This window comes from Cygnus olor, chromosome 1 (genome assembly GCF_009769625.2).
Source record: "Cygnus olor isolate bCygOlo1 chromosome 1, bCygOlo1.pri.v2, whole genome shotgun sequence".
Taxonomy (NCBI): domain Eukaryota; kingdom Metazoa; phylum Chordata; class Aves; order Anseriformes; family Anatidae; genus Cygnus; species Cygnus olor.
The window spans coordinates 140,469,968-140,489,517 of record NC_049169.1 but is presented as its reverse complement, the minus strand read 5'-3'; the positions used below and the strand labels follow the sequence as shown (position 1 = coordinate 140,489,517).

Below are 19,550 nucleotides of genomic sequence, written 5' to 3'. Positions count from 1 at the left end.
ACTGTTTGTTCCATGTGTTATGGGGGTTGTACGGTATTTTGCCTCTTTAGCACATGCCATGGATGCTCACCTTTTTGAAAAATACCATTTCTAGATTTCTCATACTCGCTACCAGTTCTATGTCCAGTGCTTAATTTGCCCAAGATTTTCATGATTGTCGTCTACCTTACAGTCTTAGGTTTACTTACAGGAGAAGGGAGTATTGTCAGGTGGTTTTGGGGACAGATTTTTTTTATGTCTTTCAGCCAATTTGATTTGTGTTGCTTTACAATATCATCAGAGATTGGATTGCAAACCAGAACTTGCTGGTTGACCCTGTAATACTGGTGCTTATAGTTAGAAGTGACTGTAGTACAGGCACGTGTGAGTTAGGATGGAGAACAGACTTAGGACTTCTCTGTTGTGCGACTCTAACATTCTTTGAAAACTTTCTAATTCTATGGAAAAAAGTAAGGTGGTCTACCCCAGTTGTTTACTAGGGGGAAGAATATAAGTAGGGCCGGTAGTGAGGAGTAATTAGCTTATTGCAAATCCACATCCCCATTCACACCACAGTTGGTTGTTTATAACCATGACCTAAAAGCTGGTTTCCGGAAATGGCTGAGGGATTCATAAGCTGTCCCTGGCACTGCAGGGAACAGTCCCACCCGTCTGCCTTGGCTGTGTGTGTGACCCTGTTGTGACTCAGCTCATCTGGCTTACCTGGTAGAAACTACCCCTTACGGCTGTGTGGATTTTCCTCTGATTTGGCCCAAAGTGCCAGGCATAGGTGGGAGTGCGGAGCTGGAGTGGAGAGGCTGGACATAAAGGAGGCCAGCTGGTCTCTGCTGGGCCAGCAGAGGTTGAGGAGCAGCCCCGTTCCTTTTGGTGGCAGGCGGCCATCAAGTTGACTCAACCCTCTTGTGAAACTTCACCCTGAGAGTTTATTTCCCGCCTAGAATAAAATTCAGTTGCTTTGCAACATCCAGATTTGTTTATTTTAATATGGAACAGTATTGTTAACTCGAGTGCGTAAAATCACAGGGGTTTAAAAATAAAGGAGCTTAAAAAAAAAAAACTCAAACTATCTTTAAGTTCCTTTACTGAATTCTGACATTTTTAGTACATAGTAAAAAATAGTTTTAGACCCTGTAGCAGCAGCTCTTTTCCAGAAGACTCAGCCAAGAATAGGACTCTTGTGCTGAGAAATGTGTAAACACGTAAGACAGTTCTTTCCTCAAAGAGCTTGCAGCCTAGTGCCAAGCAGGGTGGTGAGTTTGATGTGGGAGCTGGAATGTAGATGCATGAAACTCAAACAGGCCACAAAGTACCCATTTGATGGAAACAACTTCTAAGCCCTGCTGAGTAGGGATGGATTCAATCTAGGGTTCAAGCAAAAGGTTGTGATATTCATTAGTGGTGGCCTGAGATAGCTGTACTTCTGTTAGTGTTAGAGTTGCACCTTCGAGAATAATGTTTGTGGTATTTGAACACACTAATTAAATCAGGTCCTTTTGTACTAGAGGACGTCGATAAGGTGTTTATTCTGGTCAGAAAAGCAAAATGCCTGTTGCTGTGTTCTGCATTTCCACGCAACTTTCTGTTACCTGTGATTGGATTATTTGGATTAGAAATTACTTGTACTCTGTATTTAGACACAGGTCTGGCAGGGTTATTTGTTGAGTCATGGTGCAGTGTCTAGTTGACTTTGGAAATAGTTCATTTGCTTTCCTGTAGTACAAAATATAAAATCTGCCAGTGTGAAGAGGCAGCAGAAATGTCTCTGCATCATGGCAAAGAGAATGCTGCAGAGCATGGCACAGACAACTGAAGTTTGGGCAGGACTGCTACTGACCTGGAATCAAAAGGCTTGTGAGGATCCATACTCACTTCTCAGAGAGCCACTGAGAACTCTTCTGTGCTCCCAAACATTGTGCCAGTAATACCTATGGTTTCGCTCTGGATTTGTCTGTTATCTCTGTAATCCCAACTATCCCAGTTAATGGAAAGCCACCTACCCTATACAACACCATCCTGATCTTAAAGTATTTTAAAAGAAATATCTTCCCTGACTCAGGTACTCAAATACTAACTTAACATCAACATTCACATCTACATCACTTGTTGTGCAGTCTGAAATCTCACAGTTGCCATGCAACTCTCCTATATGCATGCACATGTTTATAGAATTCATAAAATGTAGGGATAGCAGTTCATTCCATTCCATGATCTGTACAGTTTGATTAACAAGCAGCCTTTAATAATAAGATTAAGTGGTTGTGAATTGGGAAGTATGATGTGAGGCCATGAATTAGTGTGCAGTGGGATGTTGCATATCTTTTCCTAGTGTGCTGTCTTGACTATTTCTGAACTGCCAGTCACATACAAAGCATCAAAACTCTTAGTTCCTCTTCTAGCTTCAGTTTTGAAAAAGATCTCCCAATAGAAATTTGAAATTAGTTAAAGAACTCTGTTTTGCAGAACAGTAAGATTTTACAGTTTGTGTGTGGCCTTCAAAGACGCAGGGCCAAATTGTGTTAATTTCGATGACAGGAGATTTAATATGACTTTTTTTCTTGAAAGGTTGTTTCTCTTGCAATGAAAATTTGGATTCTGTTCCTAGGGATACTGTTTCTGTCACTACAGGCTTTTTGTGCAGTTTCGGAGTTCGTTGGGATTTTTTTTAGTTTACTGAATATTTGTGTTCACAAGTCCAGAATGTAAGCATTTCATTTTTTTGTCTGCTTTTCTGGGTAAAGGGTCATTTTATCGTTTGTTCTTGCTCTGGGCTCTAGAGGTGCCCTGCAAATGAATAACTGTGGTGATTCACTTTACCTGAGTCACTATGCGTTTATGCTCTTGAATTTGTGAAAACAGAAGACTGCTCTGAAACAAGTTAGTATGAACAGAGAAAAGATGAATTCTTGTTTGATCACAAGCAGGCAAATTTCAATGTTTGTCCCTTTTTTGCTTCTCCCCACCACCACTTCAAGGGTTCTTTACAAAGCAAAGCATTTCTCCTGCTCACCCTTTCATCTTGATCCCTATAGAGAGGGCTTTGTATCTACTTTACAGTTCTTATTTCTTGAACCAGCGAGTATGCCTCAAATCTTGCTTAATTTTTTCTCTGATTTAAATATATCCTGTGCAAGATGTCTCTCATGTTCATTTGTTCCTTAGGTTTCAGATAAGCAGCTCTAGAGGTTATGTTAATTTTCAAGGAAAAATCTGCCATGTAAGCACAAGGACTTAGCAGGATCATAGAACAGCCCAGGCTGGAAGGGACCTTTGAAGATCATCAGGTCCATGGGAAAAGGGAGCCTAGGTGAGGTTAACTAGCACCTGTGCAGTCACATCTCAAAAACCTCCAGTGATGGGGACCCTACCACATCACTGGGGAGGTTGTTCCAGTGATTGATCCTTCTCACTGTAAAAAAATTTCTTTCTTACATCAAGACACCTGTTGCCTCTTTTCTCCATGTGGCTCCTTGTGAAGAGGGAGCAGCGAAGATCCTCCTTAGTCCAGAAACAGTTCCTGGAACTACAAAGGGAGAAATTAATCTCCCAGGTTTTCATATCAGCACTAAGTAAATAATCTATAACTCTCAGGAAGTAAGCCAAAGGCATCTAGTAATCTTTGAAATACCATGTTTTTAACTTGTGTGTTTAGAATTGAAGTGAACAGGCTGAGTCAAAAATCACATCTGCCAAGGAAATTGTAAATCATTATCAGATGTTGGAAGTAAGGCATTATAGCCTAGCTTCTCTAGTTTTGCAGGCTCTAGGAAGACAACTTCTGAGCAATTGATATGTCATGCTTTTAACACACTAACCTGAAGGAGTCATGTTTTCTGATCTGTAGTTTTAGTTAAACTAGGTACATACCTATGATTATGATTTTGATTGGCCCCACAGGTTGTGGTGGCCTGATCTAACGGCTTTTAGACTAGAGGTCTTCCTCGCCTCCCAGTAGCCTAAATAACAATTAAATGTTTAAAGGTTTCAGAAAAGTTTACTCTCATGAAAGGCAGTTCATTGGTTTAACAGGCATCGGATGTTTTTGTTTCTGTCTTACTGATACTGAAAAGACTTCTTTGAATAAACAAGAGGTCTGTATGGGGGTCAGAGTAACTGAGGTTCTCAAGAACCTTGTGATTGGAATGAAGAACATCTTAGACTGCTGGTGACGTATGTGGGTTTTATACTGCATTGAGGGCTCTCTTTTTTTCACCAGAGTAAGATAAATGTGTGTATGTGTATATATGTATGTACACACACACACACAAAAGATTTTCTGTTTGACAGGCTTTTTCATCCTTTATTAGTAAGGAACAAGAGTAATCAATGCTTAAAATCCTGGTGATTCTTACAATAACTATGATACCTAAAATCAGTATGTGACACTTTCAGGAATAAACATTTTCCTTTCTTGAACCTACACCTTTGTTTTCTGTAATAAGTTCTCAGCCAGAAGTGATATATTTGAATTACAGTTTACTTGAGTTTATGGGAAAAATATAAATTTTCCATATGAAGGAAATCATCCAACAATTTCCAATTTGTACCTTCTTCTACAGGAGAAAAAAAAGTCAATTTTCTATTTCATGTAGTCATCCAACTCATCTCCTCTCATTTTTCCTCCCTTCTCCTTAAGGGTTCTGTGGTATCTGTTAGATAAAATTCAACACCAAACCCCCAACCCCCCCAGATTAATTTCAGAAAGCTTAACATATTGGAAATTGGTCCCTGGGTGAGAAACACAGGTACCTAGAGAGAAAATACAACATACTGGGGAGGGGTAGCTTTGTTTTGGTTGTTGGTATAAAGCTAATCTCCTTGGCAAATGATTAATCATGATAATTCTATATTTGTGTAGGTTATGTAACAGATTACAGCAAATATGAGAAGAATAGAATCAGGTGCATCATGATCTTCCTGTGTTTGTGGAGATCCTGAAACATATTACTGAAGCGTGTCTTTTCAAGGTACTTACACGTGCTTTAACTCTGTAATTCAATGGTTGCCTGATTTGGCACATTGACGTTATTCCATGAAAATGATTGTATTTATGAAAACCTTCCTGCAGCTGTCTCTTATTCTGCAATGAAACTTGCCTGTAATCCAGGGTGGGTTAGCTGGATTTCAGAGTCCGCCTACTTGGTAACTCTAGAACAAAAGGGATTTAAGAGATGAAAGCTGGAATTAAAGTTTTAGCCAAGTTATTCAGAGGAAACAAAATTCTAATGTGATAAATGAGGCGGTCTCCAGGACACTGTAGTAGAAGTTGCTCCCTGGATAGGTAAATGACCAAAATGGGTAATTATCTCCAACTATAGATGTGTGTACTTTCTGCTAGGCTGGAGACTGGGTGAAGCTTCTGTGCTCCACTACTGGATGATTCTATGGATAGACCAAAGAATAGGTATCTTCTCAACAGCACAAGAGGAAGGAAAAGATCAGTTGACTTCCTTTTTTGTATGAACTGTAGTTTTGTGTATTTTTATGGGTATCAAGATATATCTAATAAAATAAAGGTGACTGGCTTAAATTTTCTTCCTGTTAGTTTCAGGGTATACAAGGTCCTATTCCTGTCATCCCACTCTTAAGAGCTTACAGCCCTAAAAGACAAAGCAGTGTTTATATTTAGGGGACCGATTAGAATAGAAAGTGAGAGATGTAGTGTAGCAGGCAGTGACCTCATGATCGGATTACACCATTAATCAATATTTTAAAATCAGTGTTACAACAGCAATAGTTAATGTGGATCACTTGGGTACAGTGAGCAGTTGGCCACAGTCCAAAACATTTCTTTTTCTCTCCACCAGTTCTGTTTCAGCTCACTAATAGCTCATCTGGGGATGCTGCTGTGTTCAGCTCATGGTCCAGAGATAAGTGTATTACATAAAGGAAAACTGTAATTTGCCTGGTTAGGTTTGTTTATTTATTTAAAGAAACCTAGCTATAGATCATACTAGATCACTTAAATGACTGGCTTTTCCTCAAGGAAGACATGACCTTTGCTTTTTTTCTTTCTCTTTTTCTTCTTTTTTCTTTTATGTAACTATTGTTTTGTGGAACAACAAATGCTTGGACCTCTTATGATTAGCTCTGAACCCGTTGGTAAAATTAATCCAGTCTCTCATGCCAGGAGGTGTTTGCCTGCATCCCCCCATGTAAATAGTATCAAAAAGGAAAGAAAAGATTGTTTATGATTTAGGCAATATTTTGCAGGAACGGTAGCAATTTTATATAAGAACCTTTTATAGGAGAGGTATGATGAACAGGAAGAATTCAATAAATCACAATGGCAACTGATCTTTGTGATGACTTTATGTGAATTACTACAAAATTGAAAAACTGGAATTCAATGCAATTTTTAGTTTCTATGTTAAATACAACTCATATATTTCAATGCATACACACTGAAAAATGTAATCTTTGTGGTGTTCTGTAGATGGCCTGTAATGCATGACTGAAATGTCACTGATATTACTAACCATCTAGTTGATCGTGTGTTTTTCTTTCTGTGCAGAAGCTTCAGTATGAGGCGGGGTGGATGGAGGAAACGGGCTGCTGATGGCGATGGCTGGGGCATATGGGTATGTTTAAAACCAACTGGCTTTTTTTCTTTGAAGAGGTAAATGGCAAAATGGGTAAGAAGGGTTTGCAATTTTGTTAAATATGCTAAAGGTATGCTATAAATTGAAACCTTTTGCTTCACTTGAAAAACACAATTTTTTAAAAAAAAAATTTTGAATTTAGTCTGGTGTTTAAGTCTTAATTCATAATCATCCACTAAATTGCATTATTAATATGTGCAGACTTTTGAATAGCTTTAACCACCATTTAAAACTAATTTTAAAATTATTTTTAGAAGTTACCACTGCTTTCTTTATAGTTGGACATACAGTAACTGAGGCACCTGATTTACTTATGCTTCTGCTGTCTTATCTATATTTAAGAACAGAAAATATGTGGAGCTTGATGAGTATTCTCTGCATTGTTTCTTTGGGCAATGAGAACTCTGGCTTAGCATCCAAACTTGCATTACTCTCTGATCTCTCTTTTCTTCTTTTTTCTTTTTCTTCTATAAGGGTTTTTATATAGATGGAATATCTTCCTTATAGAATAAGAAAAAAGGAGTATGAAATAAATCCTGCTGTGTTGGTAACAAGGTACCATACCTTGCAGATAAATTTTAGTGTAGAGGACTTGCTATTTTTTGTTTGGGGAAAAAAGCACGTGTCTTTTGTAAGTCAACAAAAATAGATTTGAAGGAATGGTGCATACTTCCAGTCTTCTCATAATTGACTAGTTTCAGTCTGTAAACACAAGAAAACAGGACTAGCATCATGGGTTTTGTTTTGTTTGTCTGCTCAATTTAAAAACTAGGGAGGATACATGTCGGCAAAGGTTAAGAAATTGGAGGATCAATTCCGGTCAGATTCAGCCATAGAGCACCAGAAGGATGGAAATTCATCAAGTATCTTTAGTGGAGTCGCCATCTATGTCAATGGCTTTACAGGTGAAGCTTTTATTTTTTAAGGATCTGTTCTGTTTGTTCCAGTGTCTGTTCAGTGTCCAAAGTGTAGTAAAGGACTATAAAACGCGTGTGTTTGTATCCAAGTAAATATGTAACAATTCCCATATATCTTAAATTTTGTGTATTATGTTCCTTTTGTATTTCATTATTTAGATTTTCAATATAAAGTCACATTTAGTTTCTGAATATATCTAATACTTTACTAAATAATTTACATGAATGGTCACTGCTAGAAATAGGAGTAATTTTTTCCACCCTTCACCAGAACTTTCTTGATTTCTTGTGTCCAATTCACTATTCAGAACATTGTTTGTTTGTGCTAACCCAAACCTTTTGTTGCCAATGTGGCACCACTGCAAAGGTTTTCCAAAAGCTTTTTTTCTTTTTTCTACTTCTTGCAAAGTATTCTTTTTTACATGATGAAAAACATTCCTAATGTGAATAATTACTGGGGTGATCAGTAATGTTAGAGGGAATAAGAATAGATGTTAGTTTATAAGGTAGTCTCTCTTCCTTGTAGTAATTCAAGAATAGTCTGGTAAGGAAGTGTTACCTGCTTTGTTAAGTCAGAAATTGTACAGTAGGAGTTCTTTGCTGTTGCTAAACCCTTTTGATATTAATTTTCTGTTCTGCATGTAAACTGCTCTCTCAAACCGATTAAAATGCAAGTGAGTTAATCTAATACTGGATTTTGTGTTATGTTGCAGTAAAGTGTTTTTTTTTTAGTTTAGCATTAAATCCACTTGAGTATTTTTCCCCCCCATCCTTTATACATGTTGTGGAAAGATCCTCTGTAACAATCAGAATGTTTGCGTTTTGAATCACGCTTTTCAGAAATGTTTTTCTACATTCCTTAAATGCGTTTCTGATTTGGTCTTTGAAAACTTGCAAGGTTTTCAGGGGAAGAACAATGCTTTGCACTCGTTCTGATCATGACATTGTTTCTCAACCACTGTTTTTCTTAATGTATTTGCTGACACAAAGCAGGAATATTTCTGTTTTAAAATTTTATAGATCCCTCAGCTGATGAATTAAGACGGCTAATGATGTTGCATGGAGGCCAATACCATGTATATTATTCCAGATCAAAAACAACGCACATCATTGCCACCAATCTTCCAAATGCCAAAATAAAAGAACTGAAAGGAGAAAAAGTAGTTCGCCCAGAGTGGATCATGGAAAGGTGAGTTTTGATCTACTGCTTTTAGAGATTTCTTCCTTTGTGGAGAAAAAAATGTAGAAAAATAGCTTTATAAAAGGTTTCATTTTGGGATTATGGTTTAGTTTAAAATAAATCTATCCTTGCAACAGCTGAGTAAAAATACCACTGTCATATTGAAGATTTGCTTCTTTGTGATTGTTTCTTAGGTAACTTTGCTAAGAACGTCCAGAGAATCTCAGGCATAGCACAAAACCGAACATTAGCCTGTTAATTCCATTTTAATATCCAGTCAATTGGCCAGCCCTCATCTCAATAAGTTTGAATAAATGTCAGATGATGTTTTTTAATTAACCTCTTGCCTTGTGCTTTGCCTGAGTTTCTTATTACCGGTAAATAAAGAGAGTCAATTTAAAAGCATTTTCATAAAACTGAAATTAATTCACCCAAGGATTCATCACGTTATACGAGTTTGTAGAAACAAAACAAAACCCAAGGTTTGATTTCCAAATAACTTAAGTCTATTGGTTCTTCTACTCGCTGAAATATATAGGATCAACTAAAGTTGTCCTCAGGCCCTTGAAAAAGATGATAGCAAGGCTCAGAGCAGTTAATCTGGCTTGCATCTGTCGTCTTCCATCTGAGGAGCCCATGGGAAATATGGCAGGCAGGAACACATTCTGGAAATCATTTTGTCAGTGTCATACTATTCTTAACTGGTCTTTCCTAGATACCCAGCAGAAACAGGCAAAGAACTGTTTCTGTGTGCATACTTGTAAAATGCTGTTCTCAGTTCCATATAACTTTTTGATTTTGGATTCAAGTGTTTCATGTCGTGCAACTTCTTAAATGTGATTGCTGTTTTCTGTTTGTTTGTTTTAATTTTGGTCAGAAATGACAGGTTCTTTGGTTTGGAAAAGATGTTAGTTATTTGTTGTTGTTTTTAAAGCTTTGGTGTCTTACCCATGAACTTCAGTACTTGGAAAATTGGCAGGAGATGTGTTGTGGTTTGAAAGTTGTGGAAATTTTCATTGCCCATTAAAGTTCCTAGTGATTTTAACCAAGTTGGAAAAATCAGTTTACTTTCAGTAGAGACCTGCTAAAACTTAATCTATGAAATCTCCTAAAACTTTCTTTACGGTGTCTTGTGTTCAGTTTCTGCATCTCCTGTTTCTAGGAGGTTGTACTGTAAGGTAAGTCAGAAGAACTGAAGCAGATTCCTGCAATTAGGCACAAGGAAGCAGGGAGCTGACTGTCTCAGTAGAACAGGGTTCATGTCAGAATCTGGAGTAAAAGCTAATTTCACAAGAACACCCTGTTTTTCCTATTCTCTCAACAATATTGAAGAACACTCATTAGTTAAATACTCCTTCACTGTGTAGTACCTTGCCACATGGAATACCAAGTGATGTTATCCTCAGTAGTTCAGTTGGTGAAAATCCGTGCAGTGGATCTAGAGGTTTGAAATTTGCTCAATATTCTTATGCACTTTGTGACAGTGCAGTCTGATGGACTTTATTTTTGAGTTTGGTTAAAATCAACCCTAAAATGTTACTGTCACGTATTGCCAATAAAACAGTGTTGTTAGATCTTCAGTCCTGCCAACCAAGGTTGCAAAATGAAAGATTTTGTCTGTCCAGCTTTATTTCTTTGTGTACACACACTTATGATTTTTTCTTAATTATATGATCACATGTCGTCTGGTTTCACTATGGTACTTGCCACATTCTCTACACAGAAAAGATTGAATTCAGGTTGCAAACTGCTAATTCATTGTCTTGTTTTCTGCTTCTTTCCTTTGTAATCCTATTCCTTATTTACTGCATGTGACTTGAAATCTTTGCTGAAAAATTGAATGAATAATTAATTCCCGTCTTCTGTTGGTGCTTATCGCTATAGCATCTGACTGCTTTCCAAAGATTAATGAACTTACCACAGCACTTATCACAATAGCTGTTATTTTAATTTTTTGTTTAGGGGCCACCAAAGAGATTTTGGTAAAACACCATAAATGTCAGTAATTTGGAGTTTGCCATGTGAACTGTGTAAGATAGGATTTTTCAGAGTTACTTATACAAGAATGGTAAGGCATGTGTTGAAGTTTATTTCTGCGTTAAAAGCTTTGCATATTCTGAACTGTGAACATTCTGATCTATGGTCCAAGTCAGACATTTATAAACCTGTTGTTAAGTGCAAATAGCTGTATCAGAAGCAAATGGAAGGCCAAAGATGTTGCTGGCCTGCTCTTGAATGGTGGGGGAACCTCGTGACAAAGAATATGGAAAAAGCTGAGGTGCTCGATACCATGTTTTCTTCAGCCTTTACTGGCACAGTCTACTTTCATGCCTTGAAGGCCTGTGTGCCTAGTGGCAGAGTTTGGAGAGAAGATGTGCTACTAAAGGCATACAACACAAAAGTTGTGGTTCCCTTGAGCAAACCTGACATAAACAACTCTATAGGACCAGACAGGATGCATCCAAGGGAGCTGAAGAAGCCAGCTCATGTCAGTGCTGTACCACTCTGTCATCTTCGAACATTCATGACAATCAGATGAAATCACAGAAGATTGGAAAAAGGCAAATGACTTGCCATCTCCTAAAAGGAAAGAAAAAGAAGCCAGGGAACTGCACTGTGATCAGCTTCACCGCAGTCACTGAAGATAAAGGAATGTGCCTTCCTCGAAGCTATGTCTGGGGTGGCACGCCATGCCTGACTGGCCTGGTTGTCCTCTGTGGTGAGGTAACTGGACAATAGGAGAGCAGTAGATAGCATTTGCTTTAACTTTAGTAGGGCTTTTGGCACAGTCTTCTGTTACATTCTTTTAGCCAGATTGAGGAGATGAAGATTGGACAGTGGGCTGCTAGATGGGTGAAAACCGGTCTCTCGTCTTCTTGGCTCAGATGGTAGTGGTCAGCAGTTCAGTTGAACTAACATCTGTTTACAAGTGACATTTCTCAAGGGTCCGTACCAGAGCTGTTGCAGTTTAGTGGCTTTGTTAACAATATGGCCGTTGATGATGGCCAATCTGTCTGACACTTTTGAAGCTACATCTGTGTCTAATTTTGTGCTCCTCATTTACAAGAGCGAGTGCAGTGAAGAACCACCAGGATGAATAGGGTCCTGGAGCATGTGATGTATGAAGAGAGGCCGAGGACGCTGGTTTTGTTCAGTTTGGAGAGAGCACTTTGAAGGGGGATCTAATTGCTGTGTTTCATTACCCATGTGCAGGTTAAGGAGAGTGTGGAGCTAGATTTCTCTTCAAGGTGCACAGCAAGAAAAGAAGCAATAGGTGCAAATTGCAGCAAAGAAAAATTTGAGTATAAGGAAAAGATTTCTCACAGTGAAGGAGAGTAAGCAGTCTGGAGAGTAAACAGCTGCCTGAAGAGGCTGTAGAATCTCTGCCCTTGGGGATATTCAGTATTTGGATGGAGTCAGCCCTGAGCAACCTGAACAAAGTTAGCCTTGCTTTAAGCAGGCTTTGGACTAGAGACCTCTAGAGGTCCTTTCCAACCTAGTTGTTTAGTCATTCTAAATTCTGTGATCTAGGGAGTGTGAAAAGGGGAAGGATGTTGAACAGTGCTTCTACAATGAGATTCCCACTGCTGCCTCTTAATACAGCTTGGGGGGAAAAAAGAAAACAAAACAGCTGTGTATTGATCTGGTAGTGCAGCTACTCCAGTAGCTAAAATCTTAGCATGAGCAAAATCTGTAAATGCTTTTTTTAAACGACCTTGAAATTAATGAAACAATCTTGAGATAATTACCTGGGTGGTTATGCAAGTTCACAGAGTGATACAGGAAACATTATAACCATGCATTTTAACAGCCGATTGGCTGCATCACCATTTTCTATACAAGGAAGCTTTGGAACTCTACCATGTTATTTTCAACTCTGGCAATATATAATGTAAATCATATTCCTTTATAAATGCAATATATTCACGTATCAAACAATATTTAAGTGATATATTTAAGGGTTGTTTTTACTATCCCATTTCCATAGAAACCTTACCATGTATCTATGTGTATGCTAGCCAGTTTTAATTTATCTAATTGGGTAATGCAATCTCCCATTGCATTCTTCTCTAATTGCAGCAAGACAGCTCCTCTGAAGGGCTTCTGTTCCACTGTTCAACTCCCTTGACTGTATTACAGACTGGAGCTTGTTAAAAAGCACATCTCCAAGAGCAAGCATTCAGGTGCTGAAGAACAGCAAAGGAGTTTGTCACCGAGCTAAATTCTCTTCAAAAAAATTAAATCCAAGTGTAACTTCAAAACTGAACGCTAATATTAAGCTGCTTTGATGTGAAAGAGGTTCCTCTGTTGCAAAAAGCTTCTGTATCTGTGACAGCATTCAGTATGACAAGTAGTACATGAATGAGAGGTGGAATATAGGCTAAGAATATTGTTATCTTTTCTACCAGCAACAGGCATTGGGATGGAGAGATGAAATCATGCAGTGGTGTGTTTTTGAGAGGATTCCACTTCAGTGTCCACGATTTCACTAAGGAATTCAGCAGTTATTGAAGTGTAGTTGCAGTTTCAGTGGGAGAAGGAAAAGAAGAGGGAGATACAGTGGACCATGTAGTACAGAACTGGAATGATTGTGGAGTAGATAATTATGGAACATCTATTTGGATTTTTTTTTCTCTCTAGATTTCTTCAGTGGATTTTCTCACAAGAAGGGGTAATTATCCTTTTGGAATGGAAAAAGTGGGAGTTCCTCTTTAATAGTGAAACGCATCCTAGCAGAATTCTTTCAAGTTCTGCCCAAATTTGTTTGGAACACATGTACTTGAATTGTACCAAGTTAGAGATCAGTCAGCATTGCTCAGTTAGAATAACCTGGACTATTCACGATAGATACATATTTACTGTTATCACTTTTGACTGGTTGGTGTTTGTTTCTGAAATGAAATATTTGGGTATGACAAACTGACCCAACACAACTGTGTAAATGTCTTTTTTAGTACCAGTCACCACATTGGATTGAACTGAGAAGTAATTTCTAGTTACTAGAGGGAAGAGGGTTTTAGAAGGGACAATAAGTATGTATTGCAGAACAGAAATGGTAATCACCAAAGTAATAGCTTATTGTGTATTTTTTAAATGCTTTTAAATATAACCTATTCTTTTTTTTGCTTGTTACAGCATAAAAGCTGGACGTCTCCTCTCGCACATTCCGTATCAGCTTTACACCAAGCAGTCAAGTGTTCAAAAAGGTCTCAATTTTAATAGCATATGCAAACCTGAAGATGCCATGCCAGGTCCAAGCAATATAGCTAAAGATCTCAACAGGGTGTAAGTGTTTCTAATCATATATGCTGATGCTAATCATTCAACCATAACTATACAGCATTTTTAAATTGATTTCAGCTTTATAGGTGGCGAACTCTGAGGAAACTGAAATAAGGTAGAAGTACATACAATATAAGTATAATATATTCTTCAGCTTAGAGACAATGAGACTGAGGGTGACCTCATGGCATCCTACTGTGTCCTCAAGAGGGGAGCGGAGGGGCAGGTGCTGAGCTCTGCTCTGTCAGGACAGCGACAGGACCCGAGGGAACTGCATGGAGCTGCAACAGGGGAGGGTCAGGCTGGGTGTTAGGAAAAGATTCTATACCATCTCCCCAGGGAAGTGGTCACAGCACCAAGTCTGCTGGAGTTCAAGAAGCCTTTGAGCAATGCTGTCAGATATAGGGTTTGATTTTTCGGGTGGTCCTGTGTGGAGACAGGAGTTGACCTTGATGATTCTTGTGGGTCCCTTCCAACTTGGGAGATTTGATGATTCTGTGATTCTATAAGTAGTTGAAGATGGAACTTCAATTACCTTGACTCCAAGGTTTGTCTCTAATCTTTAGATGACACTGCTTGATAACATGACCTGGGAGTCCCTCTATATGTAGCGTATCTGTATGAAAGCAACAGGCATACATTAAAGGATTCTGACTAGTAACACTGAAAAGTAGGTCTTCATTTCAAGAGTATTTTTTGATTACTTTTTAGCTAAAGGTATCTAGGAATAAATATTAATGCATGCTACTAGTTAAATTCTTAGTTTAGCCTCTTTTAAAAAAATAAGCGTACTTTACATATGGTAGCACCAAGATTTGAGTGATGCTCAGGAGAGAAAATGGATTAAAAAACCCTATTACAACAAAGAATTTTCTTAAAAGACTGCTAGAAGGGAACAGAATCAAAGACAGTAGCAAAACTCTGGTAGAGAAGTTAGAAGGTGAAAAGAAGCCTTCCACTTGAACAGTGTGTTCTGTAGAGGTGACTTTATTTTTTTTAATTAAGATGGTTATTACATTTTTTTCAGAAGCACGTGTTTTACTTTGTTGTACAGAGACAAGAATCACAGAATGGTTGAGGTTGGAAGGGGCCTCTGGAGATCATCTGGTTCAATGCCCTTGATCAAGCAATACCAAAGATGCTGTACAAGATACTATAGTTTGGTTATGGTGATCTCTGTTCTTCCACAGTCCACTGATGTATTTAAAATCCAGTTGTGGGAGACTTTACCATGAATAAGATTTTTATATTTTTAGGAATAAATAAAACTGGAACACAAAATGAATATCCTAAGCAGTGTTTCTTACCCATATTTTGAACAGTGTGTGATACAATCACCATCACCTCTAGCTATTGCGTTGTTGATGTTTTTTTTAAATGAGAGGAATATTCAGACTTCTAAAAATATTAATTTAATCTCAAATTGTAAATTTAAAAGCCTTCTTTACCCTGTAATACTATGTACCACTGGATATACCATTGTTGAGCATGCAACTCCTGAAAGCTGTTATGTTGAATGTAATTTATAATTGTGATAATCTTAACAAAATTATAACAACTGGCTTTCTGGTATACTGGATTAGTTAATTATTACCCATGTTTTTTTGTAAGTGTACTTAAATTGCTAGCTTTGGGAGTTGGGAGCTGTAGTTGTTTTTTCCAGCAGACCTAGAGTATGCGCAACTTTTGAAGGCTGTGTTTTCAATTCTACTTAAGATTGCTATAAAGTTAATTTTTTGGAATAAAAGCTTTGTCTTTACAGCATCAAAGTAAATATAAATTGCCAGTGCACTTGTGGAAGAATATTTTCTTTTACATGCTTAAAAGATGAAAATTAATTTGTTTGTTTTTTAAAGGACAAGAATACGTTTGATTTACAGAGCTTGAACAGGTTTCTCTGTGAGAGAAGATAAAAAGGAATCTAACACATTGAGATAAATCATTTTCTAAAAAATTGAAGTTTTCTATTTGTACTTTTTTGGTAAATAGAAGTGGAAAATCACATCTGTTGATTTTAAAAAAAAACAAAATTAAAAATCTCCTGATGATTCCTGAACCATTTATGCTGTCCATGGCAATACAGTTCCGTTGCCAAATAAATAATTATTGTAATTCCGTTGGAGACTGATAGTCAAAATAAAGGGCTTGGGAATAGGAGTGCCCAAAATCATGCTCACATTAGAAAAGCTGTGTAAAATCCTGGTAATGCTGCATTAATAACACAGCAACTCTGAAATTTTTTGTACAGCTCTACAATATTTTGTGACATTAAGAAGACATAGCCCAGAATTTGAGATAATTGTCTCGAGACTGTAAAAACTTCCCAGGTATATACTGATAACAACTGATAAGATAATACCTAGCACTTGAAGTGACCTGTAAATGTGTCTTTTTTTAATAAAAGAAATGGTATTAAATTATCGTATCTGTTTCAGAAATCATACTAAGTGTGAGGTGGAAAGTGAGATCACACCCAATGGAACAAGTAGCTGGAATGAAGAAGAGGAAGAAGATGATGGCAGTTTGGCATTTACGGAGCTGGAGCAGATCCTTCCTGGAAGGAAACAAAATGGAATTCTGTCTCAGAAGGACAGCACTGCCATTTTTAACGGACACACACACAACACTTGTACCAGTGCCTTAAAGACGCAGGATTGCTTGGTGCCCTCCAGCAACAGTGTTGCGAGTAGGTTCTCTCCAGGCCCTGTGCAGGAGGAGGACAAGACTGAAAAAGGCATGGTTGACTTCAGAGACTGCACAACGCAGCAGTTGCAGCAAAGCAACAAAAATACAGACTTTTCGTGGAATCCACATAGGACTATGAGTAATTCATCCTCGTCTTTGCACAGTAATACTAAAATAAATGGTGCTCACCACTCCACTGTTCAGGGGCCTTCAAGCACAAAAAGCACTTCTGTACCTAATCCTAGCAAGGCAGCTTCCTTACCTGTGTCCAAACCTTCAGATTGTAGTTTCATTTCTGACTTTTATTCACGTTCAAGACTACATCATATATCAACGTGGAAGTGTGAATTGACTGAGTTTGTCAACAGCCTGCAGAGAATAAACAGTGGTGTCTTTCCAGGAAGGGAAAAATTAAAAAAATGGAAAGCAGGCAGGTCTGCACTTAAAACTGACACAGGTAGATACTTGTTTAAGAAGGTTTATATTGAGAAGGTGCCTTATATCTTTGTTCACACAGTGAATGTCTAAATGAGGTGAATTAGGTTAATGTTCAATATTCACATTACAGTCAGGTTGTCTGGAAATGCTTGTGACTTCGATGCGCTGAAAACTAAAGGATTAACTACTTCTGTGTTTGTTTGTTAAATTGTGACTTAATGCAATACTCTGGTCTATGTTTAATGCTTCCTTATAGAAATACTATTCCTGACTTTACAAAGATACGTAGATTGATTGAAGGGGTGAAAATATATCTATCAAAATATGCAAGTCTGTAGTTGCCATGTGAAAGCTTAAAGGAAAAAAAAAAAAAAGAAAAACCTTGCTGTTTTTATATAGTTCAATGTGAAAAATTGAAAGATGAATAACATTTGGAAATGAGATACTAACAAAAAACTAATTTAGATTTCTGTGTACCTCCAGGTTCTGTTTAAATGGGTAATAGTGTCATATGAGACTTCTGAACCTGGCTTGTGACAGAAGAGAAATGTTTTGTCATTATATTGCACATCAAGGGCCAAAATGAAAACATGTAATTTATGAGAGGCAAAGTGTTGCACGTAGAGATTAAGTATTTTACATCTTTAGAATCTCTAATTTAGTCTTACGCAATTAAAAGGCTAGTTCTGTTCCATTAAAAAGATTCTGACTCTGCTATACTGCAAGAATGTTCACTTATAATCATATGAAAATATGCTCAGGATGATAAATTACCACATTCTAAAAGTTTATTGTTAGATAAATAATGGATTTTGTGTTTATGCTATCACACCCCAGTTGTAAAACATGTTAACTTATAAACTACCTTAATACATAATTTTCTGACAAAATACGGTATAAGCTAATACATCTTTATTCTCTCTTTGATTTGGCCTAGAGAATTCGAATAATTGCTGTGTTACAGTTGACAAGGAGCAAATTCTGAGGCACCAGCTTGATTGCCTGATGTGTAAATAGGCCCCTCATAAGACAGTCATCTTGGTTTTGTTTTGTTTTTTTAAGAATGAGCCCCCAGTGGTAAATTATGACAAACGGGAAAGGATTTTTTGATTATTCAGCAATTGCCACTGTTGTCAAGCAACACAATTCGGTTGATATGTGAAGTATTTTTTCACTATCACACATTATGCATTGTTCAAATTAAGATTTTTTTGTTAGCTCTAGCCTCCTTTGGTAAGTCAGAGACATAGACATGCAGACTTGAGCATCTAGAATACTTGACAAAAGTATTACTAGTATGTTAGCAGTGTAAGTTCTTCAGTCGGTAGTTGTCTTGCTTATGTTTGCATGAATGTAGTACAGCAGTGATGAAATCCAGTTGTGTAGAACGTTTAACACTCATGTCGTGTGTTTGATGAAGAACCAAAGGTAGTTTTCAGTGCAGCTGAACTTTTTTTAATCTTTTAGAACACCCTTCCGATCAATGAAAAATGTTTTCTGCCGCGTATTGAGTGTTAACATAGTGGACATATTCAGTTAACATATTCAGTTTCTCTAACATGCATTAAACTCATTGGGTTGACGGAACTTGATATAGCAAGGTAGAAATTGTTAATTGCAAGAAAATAAAATAGAAACCTTAAGTTGATGCATTGTTTAGGTTGCTTAGCTACTGTATGTTTACATTTCTCTGAGTTTTTAGGAAACGTATGTTCTCTTCGTGTGAAGAAACAGAAGCCTTTTAAACTTATGATGGTTAAAAAAATTATAGTCCTTGATGACTACTATAATCTACTATAATTAGTACTAAAGTATAGAAATTAGGGTTCAAGTTTTCTATTGGTGTATCTTCATACTAGGTAATGTGTCTGTTGCGAGCTCAGCCAAGCCACAGAGCTGTATAATGCACGTGGATATGGATTGCTTCTTTGTGTCTGTGGCTACCCGAAATAGACCCGATCTCAAAGGTCAGTATTACATTCAAGATGCTACAATTTACTCTGTTGAGCCTTTTTAAAACAAACAAACAAAAAAAAACACCAAAAAAAAGAGAAGCTGTACACTTACAAAATGAACTTTGTTATTCTTTTTTTGTCATCATTATCTGATGTTCAGACTATGTGACCTTCATATCCTTATTTTCTCACAATCCAAAAGCAAATGGAAGAGAGCTGGAATTGCCATTAGAAGTTGGAGCATGTGATCATCCTTAGGACATGAGAAGAGTTAGTGGAGCTCCTTAGCAAGTTGTTTGTTTCCTAAAAATATAACATTCAGAAATAGAAATACTAATTGTTCTGTGCAAACACTGAACGTTGCTGATGCCCAAGTCTGAAGACTTGGTACAGTGTTGACCATCTGACACCCAGCTATCATAGACCTTGGGAAAGAAGAAGAGTAAGCTGTGTAATTCCTTTCTTCAGCCCAAAAGCAGGAGCAATAGTGTCA

At 37.5% G+C, this 19,550-nt stretch overlaps 1 protein-coding gene across 7 annotated transcripts in view; it reads left to right on the top strand.

The window, feature by feature from the left end:
- REV1 (REV1 DNA directed polymerase) overlaps nucleotides 1-19,550 on the top strand; it is a 57,193-nt gene that overhangs the window by 7,187 nt on the left and 30,456 nt on the right. For 2 of the 7 annotated variants that reach the window (XM_040565906.1, XM_040557892.1), the window contains exons 2-8: nucleotides 4,856-4,964; nucleotides 6,512-6,578; nucleotides 7,372-7,504; nucleotides 8,537-8,705; nucleotides 13,833-13,982; nucleotides 16,415-17,121; nucleotides 18,962-19,069. In XM_040565906.1, the coding sequence (XP_040421840.1) occupies nucleotides 6,522-6,578; nucleotides 7,372-7,504; nucleotides 8,537-8,705; nucleotides 13,833-13,982; nucleotides 16,415-17,121; nucleotides 18,962-19,069 (1,324 nt within the window). In that variant the 5' untranslated portion in view covers nucleotides 4,856-4,964; nucleotides 6,512-6,521. Of the gene's footprint in view, nucleotides 1-4,855; nucleotides 4,965-6,511; nucleotides 6,579-7,371; nucleotides 7,505-8,536; nucleotides 8,706-10,658; nucleotides 10,765-10,819; nucleotides 12,881-12,944; nucleotides 13,369-13,832; nucleotides 13,983-16,414; nucleotides 17,122-18,961; nucleotides 19,070-19,550 lie in introns of those variants that run through there. The other 5 variants (XM_040573742.1, XM_040534240.1, XM_040542458.1 and 2 more) reach the window with 4 other exon arrangements.